At 38.5% G+C, this 17,982-nt stretch overlaps 1 protein-coding gene and 1 pseudogene across 1 annotated transcript in view; both read left to right on the top strand.

Annotated features, from left to right (window-relative positions):
• DMGDH (dimethylglycine dehydrogenase) overlaps positions 1-13,023 on the top strand; it is a 69,070-nt gene extending 56,047 nt beyond the window's left edge. Inside the window, exons 15-16 of the mRNA XM_003261512.4 lie at positions 5,213-5,347; positions 12,335-13,023. Coding sequence (XP_003261560.2) covers positions 5,213-5,347; positions 12,335-12,550 — 351 coding nt within the window. The 3' untranslated portion in view covers positions 12,551-13,023. The remainder of the gene's footprint in view (positions 1-5,212; positions 5,348-12,334) is intronic.
• LOC105739378 lies at positions 9,524-10,545 on the top strand (annotated as a pseudogene).
• Positions 13,024-17,982: the final 4,959 nt, after the last annotated feature.

The raw sequence follows: 17,982 nt of genomic DNA, 5'->3' as shown, positions 1-17,982 counted from the left end.
AATAATATGTGGAGGCAGAAATACAAACAGAAGCTACGATAGAGGTATGGACAGTGGGGGCCCAAGGAAGAATATGACCCAATTCTACCCAGGGTGGCAGAGTGGGGCTGGGGACAGCATTCCATCATCACCAATTGTATAGAGAAGCTGCTTGAGTTGAGAAGCTGCTTGAGTCAAAAAATTGATGACTTCTTTGGATTTTCTGATGGGTTTTTGACTCCATATAGATGGAAAATAAAACGTCCAAGACTGTATTTTCATAATCGCTCCCCGTGTCTTATAGTCCACTACCCTGACTCTCTATATCAGACCCTGCCTACCATGCTGCTGTCAAATTTGACTTTAACTACATATCTGAGAGCTCTCCGTTGCCCTAAGAATCACAACAAAAGATATCCTGATTTACTTTCTTTCGTTTACATGTGCTTTTAGGTAATATGGTTCTTTTAGTAGAGCTAATGAGAGATGAGTAATTATACTTCACTTAAAATCTACTTAATGTTTTCATATAGGTAGAAATTATATTTAGTATATATTACAGGTGGCTGTCTTAATGACTCATATTGCTATTTAAAATTAATAAATTTTAAAAACGCAGGCCAAGACTATTTTTAGGCTATAGTCTCAGTGCTCCAGAAATTTATACATTTTTCAAAGATATTAATAGCTATTTATATAGTTAATTTGGCAATGACTTATTAAAGAAATATATTTCTGTTCTTGGGTCATCCTGAAAGCACCTATTTTAATTACAGCATTAACCTTCAGACACATTTTCCTCTCATTTATAATTAATAATTATATAATACAGTAAAATCTATAATCTTGGGAGCAAAGCCAAGTAAAATGAAAATGAAATGCTATCACTTCCTAAGTCAGGAGCCTCGTTGGTTTGAGACAGGGGGATTGTGCCAATGGGAAGGGGCAGCCTCCTGTCTGTACTTATAGCACTTATTGAAAGTAAGTGTTCCAGCTGGGTGTGGTGGCTCACACCTGTAATCCCAGCACTTTGGGAGGCTGACGTAAGCAGATTATCTGAGGTCAGGAGTTTAAGACCAGCCTGGCCAACATGGCGAAACCCCATCTCTATCCACAATACAAAAATTAGCAAGGCCTGGTGGTATGTGCCTGGTCCCAGCTGCTCAGGAGGCTGAGGCAGAAGAGTTGCTTGAACCCAGGAGGTGGAGGTTGCAGTGAGCCAAGATTGTGACCACTGCACTCCAGCCTGGGCAACAGAGAGAGATTCCATCTCAAAAAAAAAAAAAAAGAAAAGAGAAAAGAGAAAAGAAAGTAAATGTTCCTTACTTTCAATGAGATTTTTGTTGTTGTTTTTGTTAGAATATGTTTTATTTCATGTCTGAGGATGAAATTACTGAAAAGACCTAATTCCTAATTTAGGGATATACAAATACAGATATCAAATTGCATTAATATTAACATTCCAAATGTTTTCAGATACTTTTACATAGTACACAAATATTATTTTGTAATAAATATCATTCAAAATAGGTTCCAGCCACCTAAAAGAAATTTAAAAGAAACTGTCTTTATTTAGAGTATTTATATCATCTGTGCTTTCTAATGAGAGACTCCAGGCACAGGCATTTAAAAAAATATGGATAAAATCTAAAGGTGCAGGTTTATCTCGTCATGTAACTGAGCCTCAGTTTAGTCTTTCATAAACTGGGGATTAAAATATCCATCTTAAAGTATTGTCATGAGGATTAAATGAGCTCATGAGTGTGAAGCCATCATTTTAGTATGTGACACAGCAAGGGCATAAGAAATTGTAAATGTTACTTATTAATATTTTATTATTTTTTAAACTGAATCTACTCTATTTTTTTTTCTAGAGAAAGTTTTTGCCCACTCTCCCCCCACCTTCCCTATTTCCCTCATGGTTAGCTAATACCTGATGTTCCTTCTTAGTCTTTGGTAAAATTGTGAATTTGACAAAGGTAGAGTTAGTCTCCTTTTCCAGCACATCTCAACCCTCGCCTAGCTCTGCCCCAATAGCTCTCATCCAGCACCCCCAGCTGGTCATGGCCAGCTTCCAACACATCCCCTCCAGAGGTGTAGCAGATACTGATTTAAGTGGCTCCGTTAGGGCTGTTCAGAGTAGATGAAATGAACAGGGCTAGGCCTCTTGAGATCTTGGTTCTTAACCAGTTTGTTGATTGCTTGTCTTTGACTGAGTTAATGCACTGCTCTTCGACTCCAAACCCAGCATCTGTGGGGTGTTTTTGTGTAGATCAAATTATAATGCAAATACAGACACTTTTGGGAAAGGCTGTACAGACAGCAGTTTTATGAAACTTACTCATCTTTCAAAACTCAACTCAAAGAATGCTGCCCCGATCCCCACTCTCCCATCCCAAGCGGAACTGGGTCATTTTCTTCCTTGGGCCCCCAGTGTCCATACCTCTATCAAAGCTTCTATTTGTTTGCATTTCTGCCTCCACATATTAGATATTCTTTGTTTTAGATTTACAAAACTTTTGTGATTTTTACACCCCAGAACACACAGAACCAACCATGAGTCATATTCCAAAATTTGTATTGCTAATTGATATGCTATTATGTGTCATGTTCTGCTATGTTTCCAATAATCTCAAATTGTTCTTTTTTTCTGTTAAAACATTGAGGAAAAATATTTTCCTGTTAAAACATTGTTTCCTGTTAAAACATTGAGGAGATGTAATAATTTCAGGACTGGGCCCAATATCATGTTCTCTGAGGCTCTGAATACCCCCTGCCTAACACAGTATCTGATATTCAGCAGGGGCTTAACAACAGTTGAATAAATAATTGAAAGAAAATTATTTAATAGGGGACTCAGGAAGATTAAGAACCTTCAAGCTGTAAATGAATCTCTAATGGTAAAGATTCAGATTCCATGACGGTAGGTGAGGAAATAATTTCAGATCTGCTGGCATTCCATAAATCACACCGTATAAGTCAGTTTGGTCACTGACTATTGTTTAAGTGCTTCTCCACACAATAAGGCATAAAACTTTTTCAGTATAGTTATTGATTCCAATGCAGACAAGAACTCTAAAAAGCACCCATTGTCATCATCATTCTATGATTGCAAGTCTCCTTTTTAAAAGATAGCAAAAAAAAAATGTTGCTGTTATAGAATTCTTTCTTAGATATAGTCATCCCTCTGTGTATGTGGGGGATTGGTTCCAGAACCCCCACATGTACCAAAATCTGGGTTTACTCAAGAACCACCAACCCATATATATACAAAAAGTCAGCCCCTCCGTATACATGGGTTTCAAATCCCACGAATACTGTATTTTCTATTTGTGTTTAGTTGAAAAAAGTCCACGTATAAGTGGACTTCCGCAGCTGAAAGTGGTATTGTTCAAGGGTCAACTCTGCATGTTTTAACTATAGCGAACTTTGGTTTGTTATGACTTGTTATCATGAATTTATCCTATATATGAATTCAAATGAATCAAGCTCTTCCTGTGACTCCCTGCCCCCATTTGTCCTATATTAAATAACACGGGTTCCAATCTTCTTTAAATTTTCATGATCTGGCTTCATAATAAAGCTTTATAGTTGGTTCTCACCATTTGTATCACCCTGGGGAAGGAGAAAGAATTGGATGTTCATTTTGCACATTATTTTAACCTCGGCTAATGGAAACTTTCTCTAACTTCCTGTGTAGGTCAGCAATTTAAAGTTGGATTATCCATAGAAATCATATTTCATTGTGGTTTCATCCTAGAGGTTCTAAACTAGGAAAGGAGTGGACTGGGGTGGGGGGGGTGTCTCAGGTGAGGGTGTGTGAGGACTCCTGCTGCTGCTTCTCTGGAGGTTAAGGGGATTTATTACACTCAGTCCTAAATGTTTCAAGTGCAGAAAGAACTGTGTTAAGTCCTAAATGTTAGTGGTAGAGGACATCTTAGGCATGAAATATTCTTTCTTATTGCCAATAAAGAAATTAAAGCTTTTGGTTGTTTCCTTTGTTTGCTTTCAGAGAGTAGTCTGTCTGTGGGAACTGTTTGGAGAATCTTGTTTTCCACATTGTGATCTCTGATTAAATCTCATTCACCATAGATATGATTTATATATCACAAATTTCCTTTCCCTCACATAAGAGATGCTTGTCTAGGCAGAGTATGCAGAAGTCTCATACTAACCTCCCACGGATGTCAGCCCTCCCTCCAGGGCACTCACTCTCAGTGCTCTCTCTTCACCTCTGACTAGTTTATCACACTTATCATGTGTCTCCTGGCATTTGGTTGAGTAGAATTCTATCTCCCTTATTAGCTAAGTGTCTCTGCTGAGGAGTCATTGCTCACTTGTGTGTCCTACTCACAGGTAAGGTGTATTAAGGTGTATTACCAATAAGTGCGAAGTCTTCCAGTTTGCCTGATTCCTACTTTTTTTTTTAAACACATAAGAATGAATTCAAGGTTATCCCTATAACAATGTTGCTCTCGTTCCCTTGCATTGATTGCATTGGGAATGGCCCCAAGTGTGCCCATGGGAGTGTATTAGGAATAGGAATGTCATCTCTCATGTGTTGCATGGAAGTAAAAAAAAACAAAAAGGTTGAAAAGCACAGTGTTAGAGAATAAACTCTTTGATAAAAATGTCTGTGCCTAACTGGTTTTGTTACCCACACAGGGCCTAGCATTACACCTCACACATATTAGGGGCTCAATAAATGGTTTCAGAATGATCTAATGAATGCAATCCAATAGGTAAATACATTCCAGAGACATTATTCTGAAGAAGCAAAAGTAAAAAAATACTGCATTTTGGGTTTGTTTTAGCACCATGTTTCAAAAAAGTGAATTTTCTTCTGGTAAAAGACTTTCTATAGGTAGAAATTGAGTTGCACATTGCTTACCGACAGCCCGTACCACTGTCCAGACCCATTAGACACAAGGGTCACTTTCATAATCCACCATTGCAACATGCCTTATGTTTTTCTGCCTAGGTTTCTGCCTGGTTCTGGTAAATTGTCATCACAAGTTATTACCCTTAAGTCTAACATATTCTGAAGGAATAGGTGGCTGATACTGTCATTTGAGGACTAAGAAATATTTGTCTAGACATTTGATCCAATCTGTATTTTTATTTAATGTGTAATTGGTGAGAAAATAGGAAAGACAAATTTAAATGCTTGCATCTCTAACCTTGTCACAGTGTCTGAGCATTCATTCATCATCATTATCTTGGATTCCTGCAGCCGGCAGACTTCATAGGAAAGCAAGCACTGAAACAGATTAAAGCCAAGGGGCTGAAACGAAGACTGGTCTGCCTCACCTTGGCAACGGATGATGTTGATCCAGAGGGAAATGAAAGCATCTGGTACAATGGCAAGGTGAGTGCTGAGGACCTCACTGTCAGGGGCTGTGGCATCTTCTGCAACAGAAATTCCCCTTGTTCCTATTTCCTCTTAAGCACTTTTGCTATTAATTATTTATTGGAGGGATGACACGCTTTTGATTTCTGAGCTGACATTCAAAAGACAGAACACAATTGACTGAAAGGAAAATGAAATGTTGCTCATTTTTGAAAACATAAAATTCTGTATATTCTGTTTAAAGAAAACAAACCCAAAGACTTGAAATACACTGGACCATGAGAAGGGTATGATTTAGAGGGTAAATGATCTATTTGCTCACCACATCCATGTCTGTAAATGCAAAAGATGGATTTTATAAAAAATTTGGCATTCTGATTTAACTTTTTATGGATCTTTCAGAAGGAGGCAATTAGCGTATTAACAGGGAAAAAATCCAAATGAAAACATCCATGACAATAGAGGGTAGGACCTTAGACAATAAAGTGAAAAGTGGAAACCATTTGGTTCTTCAGGAAGAGTAAAATCACCTTCTCATTTTGGAATGTTACTTTTTATTCTTTCTATTTGTATTCAGTAAAACCAGAGTTAGTCAGATAACGTATCAATGGGACTTTATTTTCTCCATTTTTTCTCCCAAGCTTTCTGCATTCAGTTACTTTCTCCATTTTTTTATTACTATTTGTAAAACTCAATTTTGTTGAAACTGAGTATGGGTGTGTTTTTCCTGGTGTTAGCAGGCATATGTGGGACACCCAGCTTAGACTATGGGGAGGGAATGGAGCCTTCAAAGCTCATCTAAACAGCTGTTCGGCAATGAACAGGGTCAGCTTGGTCATTACCCAAGACTCAGAGCTTCTGTGTCTGGGTTTTTTTCTTATTCACTGCAGCCTACTTGATATTTGTTTCCATTTTCTCTATCTCATCAGTAACACAAAGAGTGCTAGAAGTGGAGAAAGCCAGTGGTGTTGAATCACAGCCTTTGGGGCTAAAGCATGGGTCAATTTGACAAAGAACTAACATCTACTGAGTTCTTACTGTATACCAGATATTTTTCATGTGCTCTCCCATTTAACTTTACAGCACACCTGCCAGATATGTATGATCATTTCCATTTTAAAGATGAGGCTTTGAGGGGCTCAGAAGTAACTTGCTTGAGGTTACATGGCCAGTGATTAATAGAACTGATCTCCAGCCCAGGTCTAGTTTCCAGCTTTGAATTTCTGGTCCTTTCTTCTAAGACATGTTGAACACTTCAATTTGATCTCTTTTCTGTCTCTGTTGATGTCCCCGTGCAGTTTCTTAAGAATTTATTTTATTTTTATTTATTTATTTATTTAGAGACAGAGCCTTGCTCTGTTGCCCAAGCTGGAGTGCAGTGGCACGATCTCAGCTCACTGCAACCTCTGCTTCCCAGGTTCAAGTGATTCTCCTGCCTTGGCCTCCCGAGTAGCTGGGTTTACAGGTGCGTGCCACCATGCTCGGCTAATTTTTGTATTTTTAGTAGAGATGGGGTTTCTCCACGTTGGCCAGGCTGGTGTTGATCACCAGCCAGGTGATACACCCACCTTGGCCTCCCAAAGTGCTGGGATTACAGGCATAAGCCACTGCCCCCGGCCTTAAGAATTTAATTCTATACCCACATTCTTGTGCATCTGAGTATCAGGTGGATGTTATTACAGCCTGTGAAGCCAACTGACTTTTCTCAGATCTCAAGTGCCTTCGCCTGTCTGTAAGCCTGGATCGGCCGACCTCTATTTCCTTCTTAAATTGGGCTGAGTTTGCTCTTCTGTTTGAACTGTTCCTACCTTTCTCCCTGTCTCTTCTTTCTCTTTCTGTTCTGTATCTCTGGTTCAGCCCTCTTTTCTCAATATATATTCTTCCTCCAATTCGTGTTTGCTCACAATTCACATAATTTATACTTATAACCAGCTCTGCCATTACTTAGCTATTTGACCTGATCCTGAGCTGATCTCTGGGCCTCAGTTTTCTCATCTGTAAAATGAAGCCATTGGATGAGATAATGTCTTCTTGTCACTACATTTCCTCCCACCTCATCTTTCCTTTGTTTTATATTTTTCACTCTATTCCCATTCAGTTTTCTCAGTACTTCTTAATACAGTCTACACTTACCCTTCCACCAACCTTCTGTTTTACTCAGCGTGGAATGAAAGAGATACTATGCTGTATTATTCTGTATTCCCACGTCATCCACAATCAACTGATTTTTAGCCACCTTAAATATGATGATACCAAAATTAGTTTTAAAACCCTGAAAACCCAAGGTCTAATCTAAAGGTTTTTTCCTTTGTCCTATGCATGTACTGCATTTACATGCTATATTGTTCACCTTTCCTTGCCGTCTGCTTATAAAGCTGCTAATCCAATTATAGGATTCTATCTCTTAGATTTCCTAATATGAGTTTGCCTGCTCTTTGATGCTTAGTAAGGTCATCATTTTACATGCAGATAGTCTTCTTTTTGATCCTTTTTCAGAGGCCCTCCTTGGATCCTCTTTACTCTGGACTGATATGAAATAATTTTTGCTTTTTCTTTTCAGACTTTGTCTTGACTTGTGTTGCTTTTGGTATTTAGTATTTTATTCTCGCAAGCATTTCCAATGCTGGAGATAGAGTACAAATATATTCATTTATTGACTTTTGTGTGTGTGTGTGTGTGTGTGTGTGTGTGTGTCTACTATATGCCAGCGATATTATAGGCACTGGGGATATAGCAGTGAACAAAACACAAGAATCTCTGACCTCATGGAGTTTACATTCCAGAGGAGGGAGAGATAGACGATGGACAAAATAAATAAAGTATATTGCATGTCAGATGGTCTTTAGTGCCTTGGGGAAAGGTCAAGTCCAACTGGGAGCTGGGCAGTGCTGGAGAAAGGGATTATAACCTTAAATGAGGTTTAATTTTTTTTAAATCAAGGCATAAAGATGGTCATGAGAAAGGCTTTCTTTATATTGGGTGGCTCAGCTATTAAAAGATGCTTAGCTTGGAAGGAAGTTTTGAAAAAGAGATTTGTGGAGAGGTTTGGAGAGCTTAGAAGGTTTTTTAAAATTATTATTTGTAAACTAAAACATACAGGGACAGTCAAAGAAAAACACAGTAGAACATCAAACTTAAATTATGTTAACTTCCTTCAAAGGCCATTTGCCATGTTATCTTCTGAAAGTCAGATAGAGACTTCTCATAATTTGAGAGAGAAATGAGAAAAGGCTAAAAATAAGTGAGAATTATTCACATTGGTAAAAAGAAGGTCAATGTTTGTTTCAACAAAGAATGAGAATTTGCCAGGCAGAGGGTGGGGACAGATAGTTCTCACAGTTCACTGAACTAAAAGACAGAATGGATCTAATTGAACCTGGAAGATTTTAGGTAGAACTATTTAAAATTTATGCAAGGGAAAACATTTCCCTGGAGATTTAGTAATAAGCTAAAAGGAAAAGCCAGACTTCTGAAATACCCTGGGCTTCTAACCCCTGGATTAGAGAGAAATTCAAATAGAAATGAAAGTAAATTCTAGCAGAAAGCAAAGCAAATTTTAAAAATAGCACTCATAAATAAGGACTCTATTTTTTTAGGTTACTAATGCAGAATGACTGCAAGACAAATCACTGCTGGGATGTTAGGGAGATGAGAAGGGTTGAGGATTGTGGGCTTTTGACCCAGTGAGTCAGGGGTTCACACCCTGAGACTGGCCTAGGTCTCTTCCTGTTTTCTGAAGATGCTCAAGCAAACCAGGTTAACTCTTCCAGGGCTCCAAACTCAAATCTCTTTCTTACAGATGGGGAAATGAAAACAAGGTTATCAAGTAGGTCTTTCAAAAAGCAATGATTAAGCCAGGCATGGTAGCTCATACCTGTAATCCCAGCACTTTGTGAGGCCAAGGCGGGCTGATCACTTGAGTTCAGGAGTTCGAGACCAGCCTGGCCAACATGGTGAAATCCCATCTCTACTAAAAATACAAAAATTAGCCAGGCATGGTGGTGTACATCTGTAGTCCCAGCTACTCAGGAGGCTGAGGCAAGAGAATAGCTTGAACGCGGAAGGTGGATGTTGCAGACAGCCAAGATTGCACCTCTGCACCCCAGCTGGGGCAACAGAGCAAGACTCCATCTCAAAAAACAAACAAACAAAAGCAATGATTAGGTGCAGCTGCAGAGCTGCTCCCAGGGCTACATGGCTGAGGGGGACACAGGGAGTAACCAAAGGCACGATGAGGAAACTGAAGCAATGGTAGTCACTGATGGCGAGGAATGCTGTGTCATTGATGACTGTGCCAAAATATTTTGTATTAGAATTAGCAACGATATAGATGACCCCAAATGGACACTTTGCTTGCAAGTGATGCTACCAAATGAGAACCCAGGTACAGCTCCACCTGTCTATCAGTTGAATGCTCATTGGCTTAAAGGGCAAGAACTTGTCCATTTATTGAATAGCCTTGAGGAAATATATATATGGCCACCCCATTTGGTTCAGTGAGAGTACCTGCTTTGTGTCCCTGGGATCCAGGATAAGTTTCTTTTCCTCCCAAAATATTTAATGAGAAAATGACAGAATATTGGTGAAAGTATTCTTTACCTGTGAGTGGAGAAAATAAGAGATGTTCCAACACAGAAACCTCAGATGACAGAACCAGGCCCAGAGGTAAAGAAAGAAACTGAAGAGGAAGATGTTGAATGTGAAGATGATCTCATTTTTGCATGTCAGCCAGAAAGTTCGGTGAAAGCACTGGATTTTGATATCAGTGAAAATCAAAGAGAATTATCTCCGATTGATCATGGCATTTCTGTTACAGACCAAATAAGTACTTTTCAGGCAGACTTTGATCCAGTAGTTTGTCCCAAACAGGTGAAAATGGTTCTTTCCAACTTGCGTGAGAATAAGAAAATAGCTAGTACCACCCACAGCATCTATGCCTACAGAGTATATTGTGAGAATAAACAGACCTTCTTACAGGATTGTGAGGATGATGGGGAAAGAGCAGCTGGTGGGCATCTTCTTCATCTCATGGAGAGTTTAAATGTGAGGAATATCATGGTGGTGGTATCACGCTGGTATGGAGGGATTCTGTACGACCAGATCACTGTAAACATAACTGTGCCAGAAACATACTAGTGGAGAAGAACAACACACATTCACCTGAAAATCATCTAAGGCTTTGGAAAGAAAAACAAAAAATGTTCATCACTGAGTAATGGATTAAGTGAAAATCCAGGGGTATCCACTTGCAGTTATGGGCTGAGGTGACAATTCTTCCAACATATTTGTTAGCATAAATATTATGCCTCAATTTCTGTTGCAAATTGGTGATTGTGAAATTTCCAAAAGTGATTTTCTAGTCTCTGCTTCTTTGTTTAATTCTCATAATATAAAGCAATAAATATGGAGTGACAGTAGTCTTATTCCACACCAGAAAAAAAAAGCAATGATTAAAATTCTAACCTCTCTGACCCTAATCCCTGCCTGTATCACTGAACTATGATCTAAAGGAGAAAAGCAATTTTAAAGCATGTGTTATACCTTGGCAGTTAATAATCAGCCAGAGATAAACTTTTACTAATGAATGTATTCACATTTTATTTTTCACAGTCAAAAAGTTTTCTTTTTTCACGGTCAATCAGTTTTCACAGTAAGTTTAGAAATCATATGGAGAGCAGCCGGGCGTGGTGGCTCACGCCTGTAATCGCAGCACTTTGGGAGGCCGAGGCAGGCTGATCACGAGGTCAGGAGATCGAGGCCATCCTGGCTATCATGGTGAAACCCCGCCTGCACTAAAAAAATACAAAAAAATTAGCTGGGCATGGTGGTGGGTGCCTGTAGTCCCAGCCACTCGGGAGGCTGAGGCAGGAGAATGGCATGAACCTGGGAGGCGGAGCTTGCAGTGAGCTGAGGTGGAGCCACTGTGCTCCAGCCTGGGTGACAGAGAGAGACTCTGTCTCAAAAAAAAAAAAAAAAAAAAGAGAGAGAGAAATCATATGGAGAGCTTCTGATCTGGGGTTTCAAAGAGAGAATTAAAAACTGGGACTACAGAGATAGGAGTCTGCAATTAAAGTCATGAACATGTTAGCATCTAAAATACTAGAAGTGCTATAGTAAGATTGTTGATTGTAATGTGCTCTTTGCTGAGGCAGCTGAATGATCACCAGGCTGATTTCCGTCCATGAATGTCTTGAGCTCCAGGTATAAGCAGTCCACTGTGCCAGACGGTAGGACTTTAAGGATTAGTGCAGTGTTGTGTGGCCAGGAGAAGCCATTTGGAGCAGGGCTATATATCGTGTTTTACTTTTGTCGTCTTCCTTTTATTTTTGTTCCATGTAATGTTTTGACGACAGTTTTCTGTATTTTCTGCTTTTCCTTCTTTTTCATTCTTTCCTTTAGACCTGATTTCCAATAACCTTCTTATCTTTTAATCAAGCTTGTTATATAGACTTTTTTTTTGAGACAGTCTCACTCTGTCATCTAGGCTGGAGTGCAGTGGCCAGATCTCAGCTCACTGCAACCTCCGCCTCCCGGGTTCAAGCAATTCTCATGCTTCAGCCTTCTGAGTAGCTGAGAGTATAGGTGCCCGCCATCACGCCCAGCTAATTTTTGCATTTTTAGTAGAGACGGGGTTTCACCATTTTGGCCAGGCTGGTCTCGAACTCCTCAAATGATCCACCCGCCTCAGCCTCCCCAAGTGCTGGGATTACAGGCACGAGCCACCACTCCTGGCCTAAACTAAGTATTACTATTTTGAAAATGAGAAATTTCAGAGTAATACAGATGTGTACCTTGATAATTACTTTTCATAATTTGTAAACTTTCATTCATCTTCTCAAAATGTGAAGTTTTCCTCCTGTGTCTCTGGCGTTGTCCCCCCAGACAGCATTTCATAAAACTTCCATTTTGTAAGTTGAATCCGTATTTTAGTTTTTTTTTCACCCAGAGATGAGGAGCACAGAGCTGTGACCGAGATGCTGAGGACTGTTGGGTCTTGTTTTCCAGGTGGTTGGCAACACGACATCTGGAAGCTATAGCTACAGCATCCAGAAGAGTCTGGCTTTCGCATATGTCCCTGTAGAACTAAGTGAAGTGGGACAGCAAGTGGAAGTTGAACTATTAGGCAAAAATTACCCAGCAGTCATCATACGAGAACCTTTGGTACTGACCGAACCAACCAGAAACCGGCTTCAGAAAAAAGGTGGAAAGGACAAAAATTGAAAAAAGACCTTTAGCAGTCAACTGAATTAGAGTTGCTAATGACTGTCCTTGAAATTATTATAATTGGCTCCCAGGGGAATAGAGGAAACCAGGAATTCATTTCAAAATCATCAAAGTCTAGATTTAGAATCTTAATGAAACCTTTCTGTTAAGTGTTTTCTAAGCAAGACAGAATAATAGATAAATGATTTACATTGTTCTTTTAAATGAAGAAATTTGAAATGAATTTTTTTATTACCCCACATTACCCAATCAGCAAAACATTTAGGTGTTTGCTAATATATACAATCATTACTATAACCTAATTAAAGGACATTTTATAATTTTAGTAACAAACGCATTCGGTTCTTGACAGCTGAAAACAAATTAATAAATTAACTTTTACATAAAAACATGTACAATATTGTTTATGGATTGACTTCATTGAGAAATCTTTCCTTAGATGAATAAATGAAAGTTTTAATTTTTCATGATCTATCTGTGATGAAAATAGTAAAACTTAACATTGACATATAGCCAACATTTTAATTCAATTATGTGAAATATTTATCATTTTCTTAATGACTTCCCTGAAAGGAGCTTTATAGGACATTATTATTGTCCTTCCAAAGGTTGTTTTAGAAGAGAAATTGCAAGAAAGAACAGAATCTTCCAAAGGAAGAGGTAGTTGTAAACTTTCAGAAATGAAGCTGACACATAAATAGATTGTGCCAGTATAAACACAGTTTGAATACTGAACACCTCTCTTTGGGAAAGAATTAATGCAAGTTGACATCATATGGTGCTGTTCTGAATATCATTTCACAAAGCATTTGACAAAACAGGTCAAACAAAAGCTTGAGAGCTGACAGGTTGTCCTTAGCGCTACGTACAGCAAGAAAAAAATCAATTTAGAAATAATTCTTTGATACACTTTTTGAAATTATTGGAGTGTAGTTGATGGAATAAATCAATTTTTTTGTAAAGGGTGGTTTATGATTTATAATTAATTTATACATACATACATTTGTTACACATTTATAGATGTTTTCTTAAGTATTAAAAAAACTGAATGTGAAGCATGATAAGATTCTGTCATTTGAATAAACTTTAAAATGATTTCTTAACGTGTAAGTTTTGAAAAGGTGCCAGTTTTACATTTTAAATGTTTTATAACAGTAGTTACATATTAGAACTCTTCACATGTTCATTTCTCTTTGGCATATCCTCTTAGATGAGAAAAGAAGGAAATCCCTTTGGTAACAAACTAATTTCCTAATTATTGGGAATATTATCTCGGTTCTTTAATCAAGTTCATGTTAGTGCTGGGAATTTGGGATATCTGCTTTTTTGACTGGGAATTGGGATATCTGCTTCTCATTCTCTGCCTTTCTATAACCCCATGACTTTAGGATAGTTACATACCATCTCTGGGTTCCTCCTCTGTGAAATAGGTCTAGACTCTTTTTTGGATACTATATTATCAAGAAGCAATAATGAAAGTATAACATTAAATTCATATCATATAGTTAATATAGCACTAAAACTAATGAATAAAAGAATAGACCATTCAGATGAATGTTAAAGTTTTAAAGAAATCCTACCCACAATATAAAAGAAGTCTACTCTGATTTCCTTAAGAAGTTGCCCTCATTCTCTCTTTTGTTGTATGTTAGATGCTATTAGGTTTTGTAGTTTACCCCAGCACCCCTACTCATACTCAGCCAGTCATCCTAGCCTCAGCACCGGGGTTGGCATCAGCCAATTCATGGCCTTCAACACAACTTGGCCATGGAAAATTGAGATGAGTTAACCAGATTTCTTCCATGGGAATTTGGATTGTGAACTATCAGAGGAAAAACTGGTTCGTACTAAAAGCTGAAGCTGAAAAGATGGATAGAAGTAGAAGCCATAAAGCCAAGGGGGCAATGAGAGCTCCTGATAAGGAGGGAGACATTGAGAGAGAATGAAAGACCAGTTCCCAAAGCTCTCAGCTCCTGATGGCTTGCTGGCCAGTTCTTGGGTGAGAACCTTGACTTAAAAGGGTCCAACTAAAACCACTAGCTTCTGAAAAGTGGAACACACACGGAGAGAGGCCTCAGAGGAATGGGTCCAGGGTTAGCGTCAGCCATGAGCAGCAAACAGCCAGCATACTTGAAAACAGTCTGGTGATGTGCAGAAGTCCATATCTACAGCTCAGAAAAACATTCTCAAGAATGTGATGATGAATGATAGGCACTTTCTTCCCTTAAGTGAGGAAAGCTTTTTGGAATTGCAAAAACAGTTTCTAGTCAACACATTATCAAAACATTAATGGGTGGTGTTATGTTGCTAATGTTCACATTCTAACTAATCTGTGTCTTTCTTCTTTTCTACTGATAAGGAAGGATAACAGAAAAAAAAACATTTTAAAGTATACCATGTGGAACATTAAATAGCAGACTGATGAGATTCTGGAATTTTACCGAGAAGATTTTGTGCATATTTTACTAGAACAAAAGGAAAGGTTGATATTATCAGGAAACACAGCAGTTGTGAAAGGAAGAAAGTTTTGGCTACGCAAACAGCATTCTTTAGCCAAAGTCCCAGGAAAGCAGAGCACCAAATATCAAATTAATTATATCCTTCTTCTGATGAATCTTCATATAAAAAATATAAATTATCATCATATTTTTATTTATCCCCCTGCCACTAATGAATTAGAATAGTAGTAGTGTATTTAGTTTGTTTTCTGTTGCTATAACAAAATGCCTGGGTCTGGATAATTTATAAAGGAAAGAGGTTTATTTAGCTCATGGTTCTAGAGGCTGGGAAGTTCAAGACCTGGTGGTTGCATCTGATGAGGGCCTTGTGCTGCTTCATAGCATGGCAGAAAAGCAGAAGAGGTGAGAGGGCATGCTTGTGAGAGAGAAAAGGGGGCTGAAATCCTGCAATAGCTAACCCATTCCTGAGAGAAAGGTAATAATGAGAAAGGCCATGACCCAGATACCTCTCACTAGGCCCCACCTCCCAACAGTGCCACATTGAGGAATGAAGGCTCCAACAAATGAAGTTGTGGGGAAAAATTCAAACCATAACATGTATGGAAAGCTGCATTATGAATGATAAAAGGGTAATACATTATTTAATTGTATTTTCTCCAGGAAAAGATTTTGGAAATATTAGCATGCCATGAAGCACAGAGGTGGTGGGGTGGTGATACAAAAGCTGCTGGGCTAAAAAATCACAAGACCTGCTTTTCCCAGGTCTGCCACTAACCAAGCACAGTCTACATAACATCTACTAATGCCTCTCCTGTATTTTAAGTTCTATGAGTAATTGCTTTTCTTAGTATTCATTAGTCTACACATGTTTGTGGAGTACTTACTATAGGCCAGGCACTGAAAGAGCAGTGATGAACAAGACAGACATGGCCCTGCCTTCATGAAGTTTATAGACCAGAGAGATCAAGCATTTAACTAAAAAAAACAGGGAGATGTTTAATTACAAATCATGATGTCATGAAGGCCAAGGGGAGAGAACATTTTGAGAAGGAGGGGATGGCTAACAGTATCAGAAGATAAAAAGATGTCAAATAAGACTAAAGGCTGAAAACCATCCCTCAGGTGAAGCAGAGTGGTCATGGGTGCTACCGGGATGAACAATTTCAGGATACCAGTGAAGGCAAAAACCAGACTGTATTGAAAAATGAATAAGAGGTAAGGGTAAGAGACAGGGAACATGTGATCTTACCATCCAGGAGCAGTTTGCTAATAAGACAGGTTATAATGGACATCAGAAAGCATTTAGCTGCAAGTAAAAAAAAAAATCCTATCAACAGTAATTTAAGCAATTATTTATTTTATGAATTCATGTAACAAGAAGTCTGGTGGTAGGCTTGATGACATCATTAAGTATTTCAGTTCTTTTTTATTTACGCTACCAAGTCCTCCCCTCCCCCAATTTTAATCTCATATATACATGTAAATGATTAAACTGGCTTTAAATTAGCACATTTTAATTGCCTATGCTTTAGCAAACATTGTATTCTACAAGTAAGTCAATTTGGAGAACTCCCAGCTATACCAATAGGCCTCCAACACTCATAGACTCAGCTACATGCATTCATTTTGAAAGTTCTTAACTGCTAGACTCATTCAGATTTACCTCCTTTGCCTAACTTTTAGAAATTAATGGTATATTAATGGAGATTATTCCATATCATCCTTTTTTTGTCATACGATATGACTATTTTAATTTTTTTAATACAAGTGCTTACATTGGTTTTAGATACTTATGCATGGTTAGAAGGAATTGGCTTAGAGCCGATGCTTAAGAAATGGATATACAATGGGCTGGGCATGGTAGCTCACACCTGTAATCCCAGCATTTTGGGAGGCTGAGGCGGATGGATTGCTTGAGCTCAGGAGTCTGAGACCACAGCCTGGACAACAGAGTGAAACCCCTGTCTCTATTAAAAAAATTAGAAAAATAAATGGGTATTCAATGTAAAATGTCCTATACAGAAAAAACAGATGCAATTCAGTAGTATATTTTGAGTACTGTGCCAACTCTAAGGCTCAGGCTGTATGAAAGGTAAAGAAAGGAAAAAAGCAATAAGATAAAAGTCCAACATCCTGTTTCTTGATCTGACTGGTGGTTACATGGCAGTTACTTTGTGATGATTCCTTGACCTATGTACACTTTTGTGCAATTGTCTTATGCACAAAAAAGTGCTATGCTGGAATATTTTTATAAGAATGGCTCTATTTTGCACTGTCTTCTCTCTCTAGTTAGTTTTAAGGAAGTAGGAGGTGGTAAGCAATGGGTGGGATGAAGAGGTCAAGGGAGTTTCAGTTTGAATTGGCCATAGTGGTTCTTATCCAGACTATCAATTTCATAAATTTGGAGAATCTCAGAACTAAAATAAATCTTTTTCTTTTTTTCTCTGACCCTTTTCCTCCCAATGCTCACACACACATACACTAACTCAAGAACAAAACCAACAATAAATTGAAGATGCTTCTTACACACAATTTTTTTCTTTTACCCTTTTTTTTTTTTCTTTTTTTGAGATGGTCTCGCTCTGTCACCCAGGCTGGAGTGCAGTGGCGCAATCTTGCCTCACTGCAACCTCCACCTCCCAGGTTCAAGTAATTCTCCTGCCTCAGCCTCCCAAGTAGCTGGGATTACAGGTGAGTGCCGCCATGCCCGGCTAATTTTTGTTTTTTTAGTATGGACGGGGTTTCACTATGTTGGTCAGGCTGGTCTCAAACTCCTGACCTCAGGTGATCCACCTGCCTTGGCTTCCCAAAGTGCTGGGATTACAGGTGTGAGCCACCGCACCCGGCTAGAGAATTACCTTTCTATATGCTTAGAATCTTGATGGTTCTTAATGCATTGACAGTAGTTAACACTAATGAATAACTTATATTTGTTAGCTAAAAGAAGGATAAAAGGACCTCAAAAACACC

The sequence above is a fragment of the Nomascus leucogenys genome, chromosome 2 (genome assembly GCF_006542625.1).
Source record: "Nomascus leucogenys isolate Asia chromosome 2, Asia_NLE_v1, whole genome shotgun sequence".
Classification (NCBI taxonomy): domain Eukaryota; kingdom Metazoa; phylum Chordata; class Mammalia; order Primates; family Hylobatidae; genus Nomascus; species Nomascus leucogenys.
Note: the sequence above shows the minus strand (reverse complement) of the source record. Positions and strands in the feature narration are given on the sequence as shown.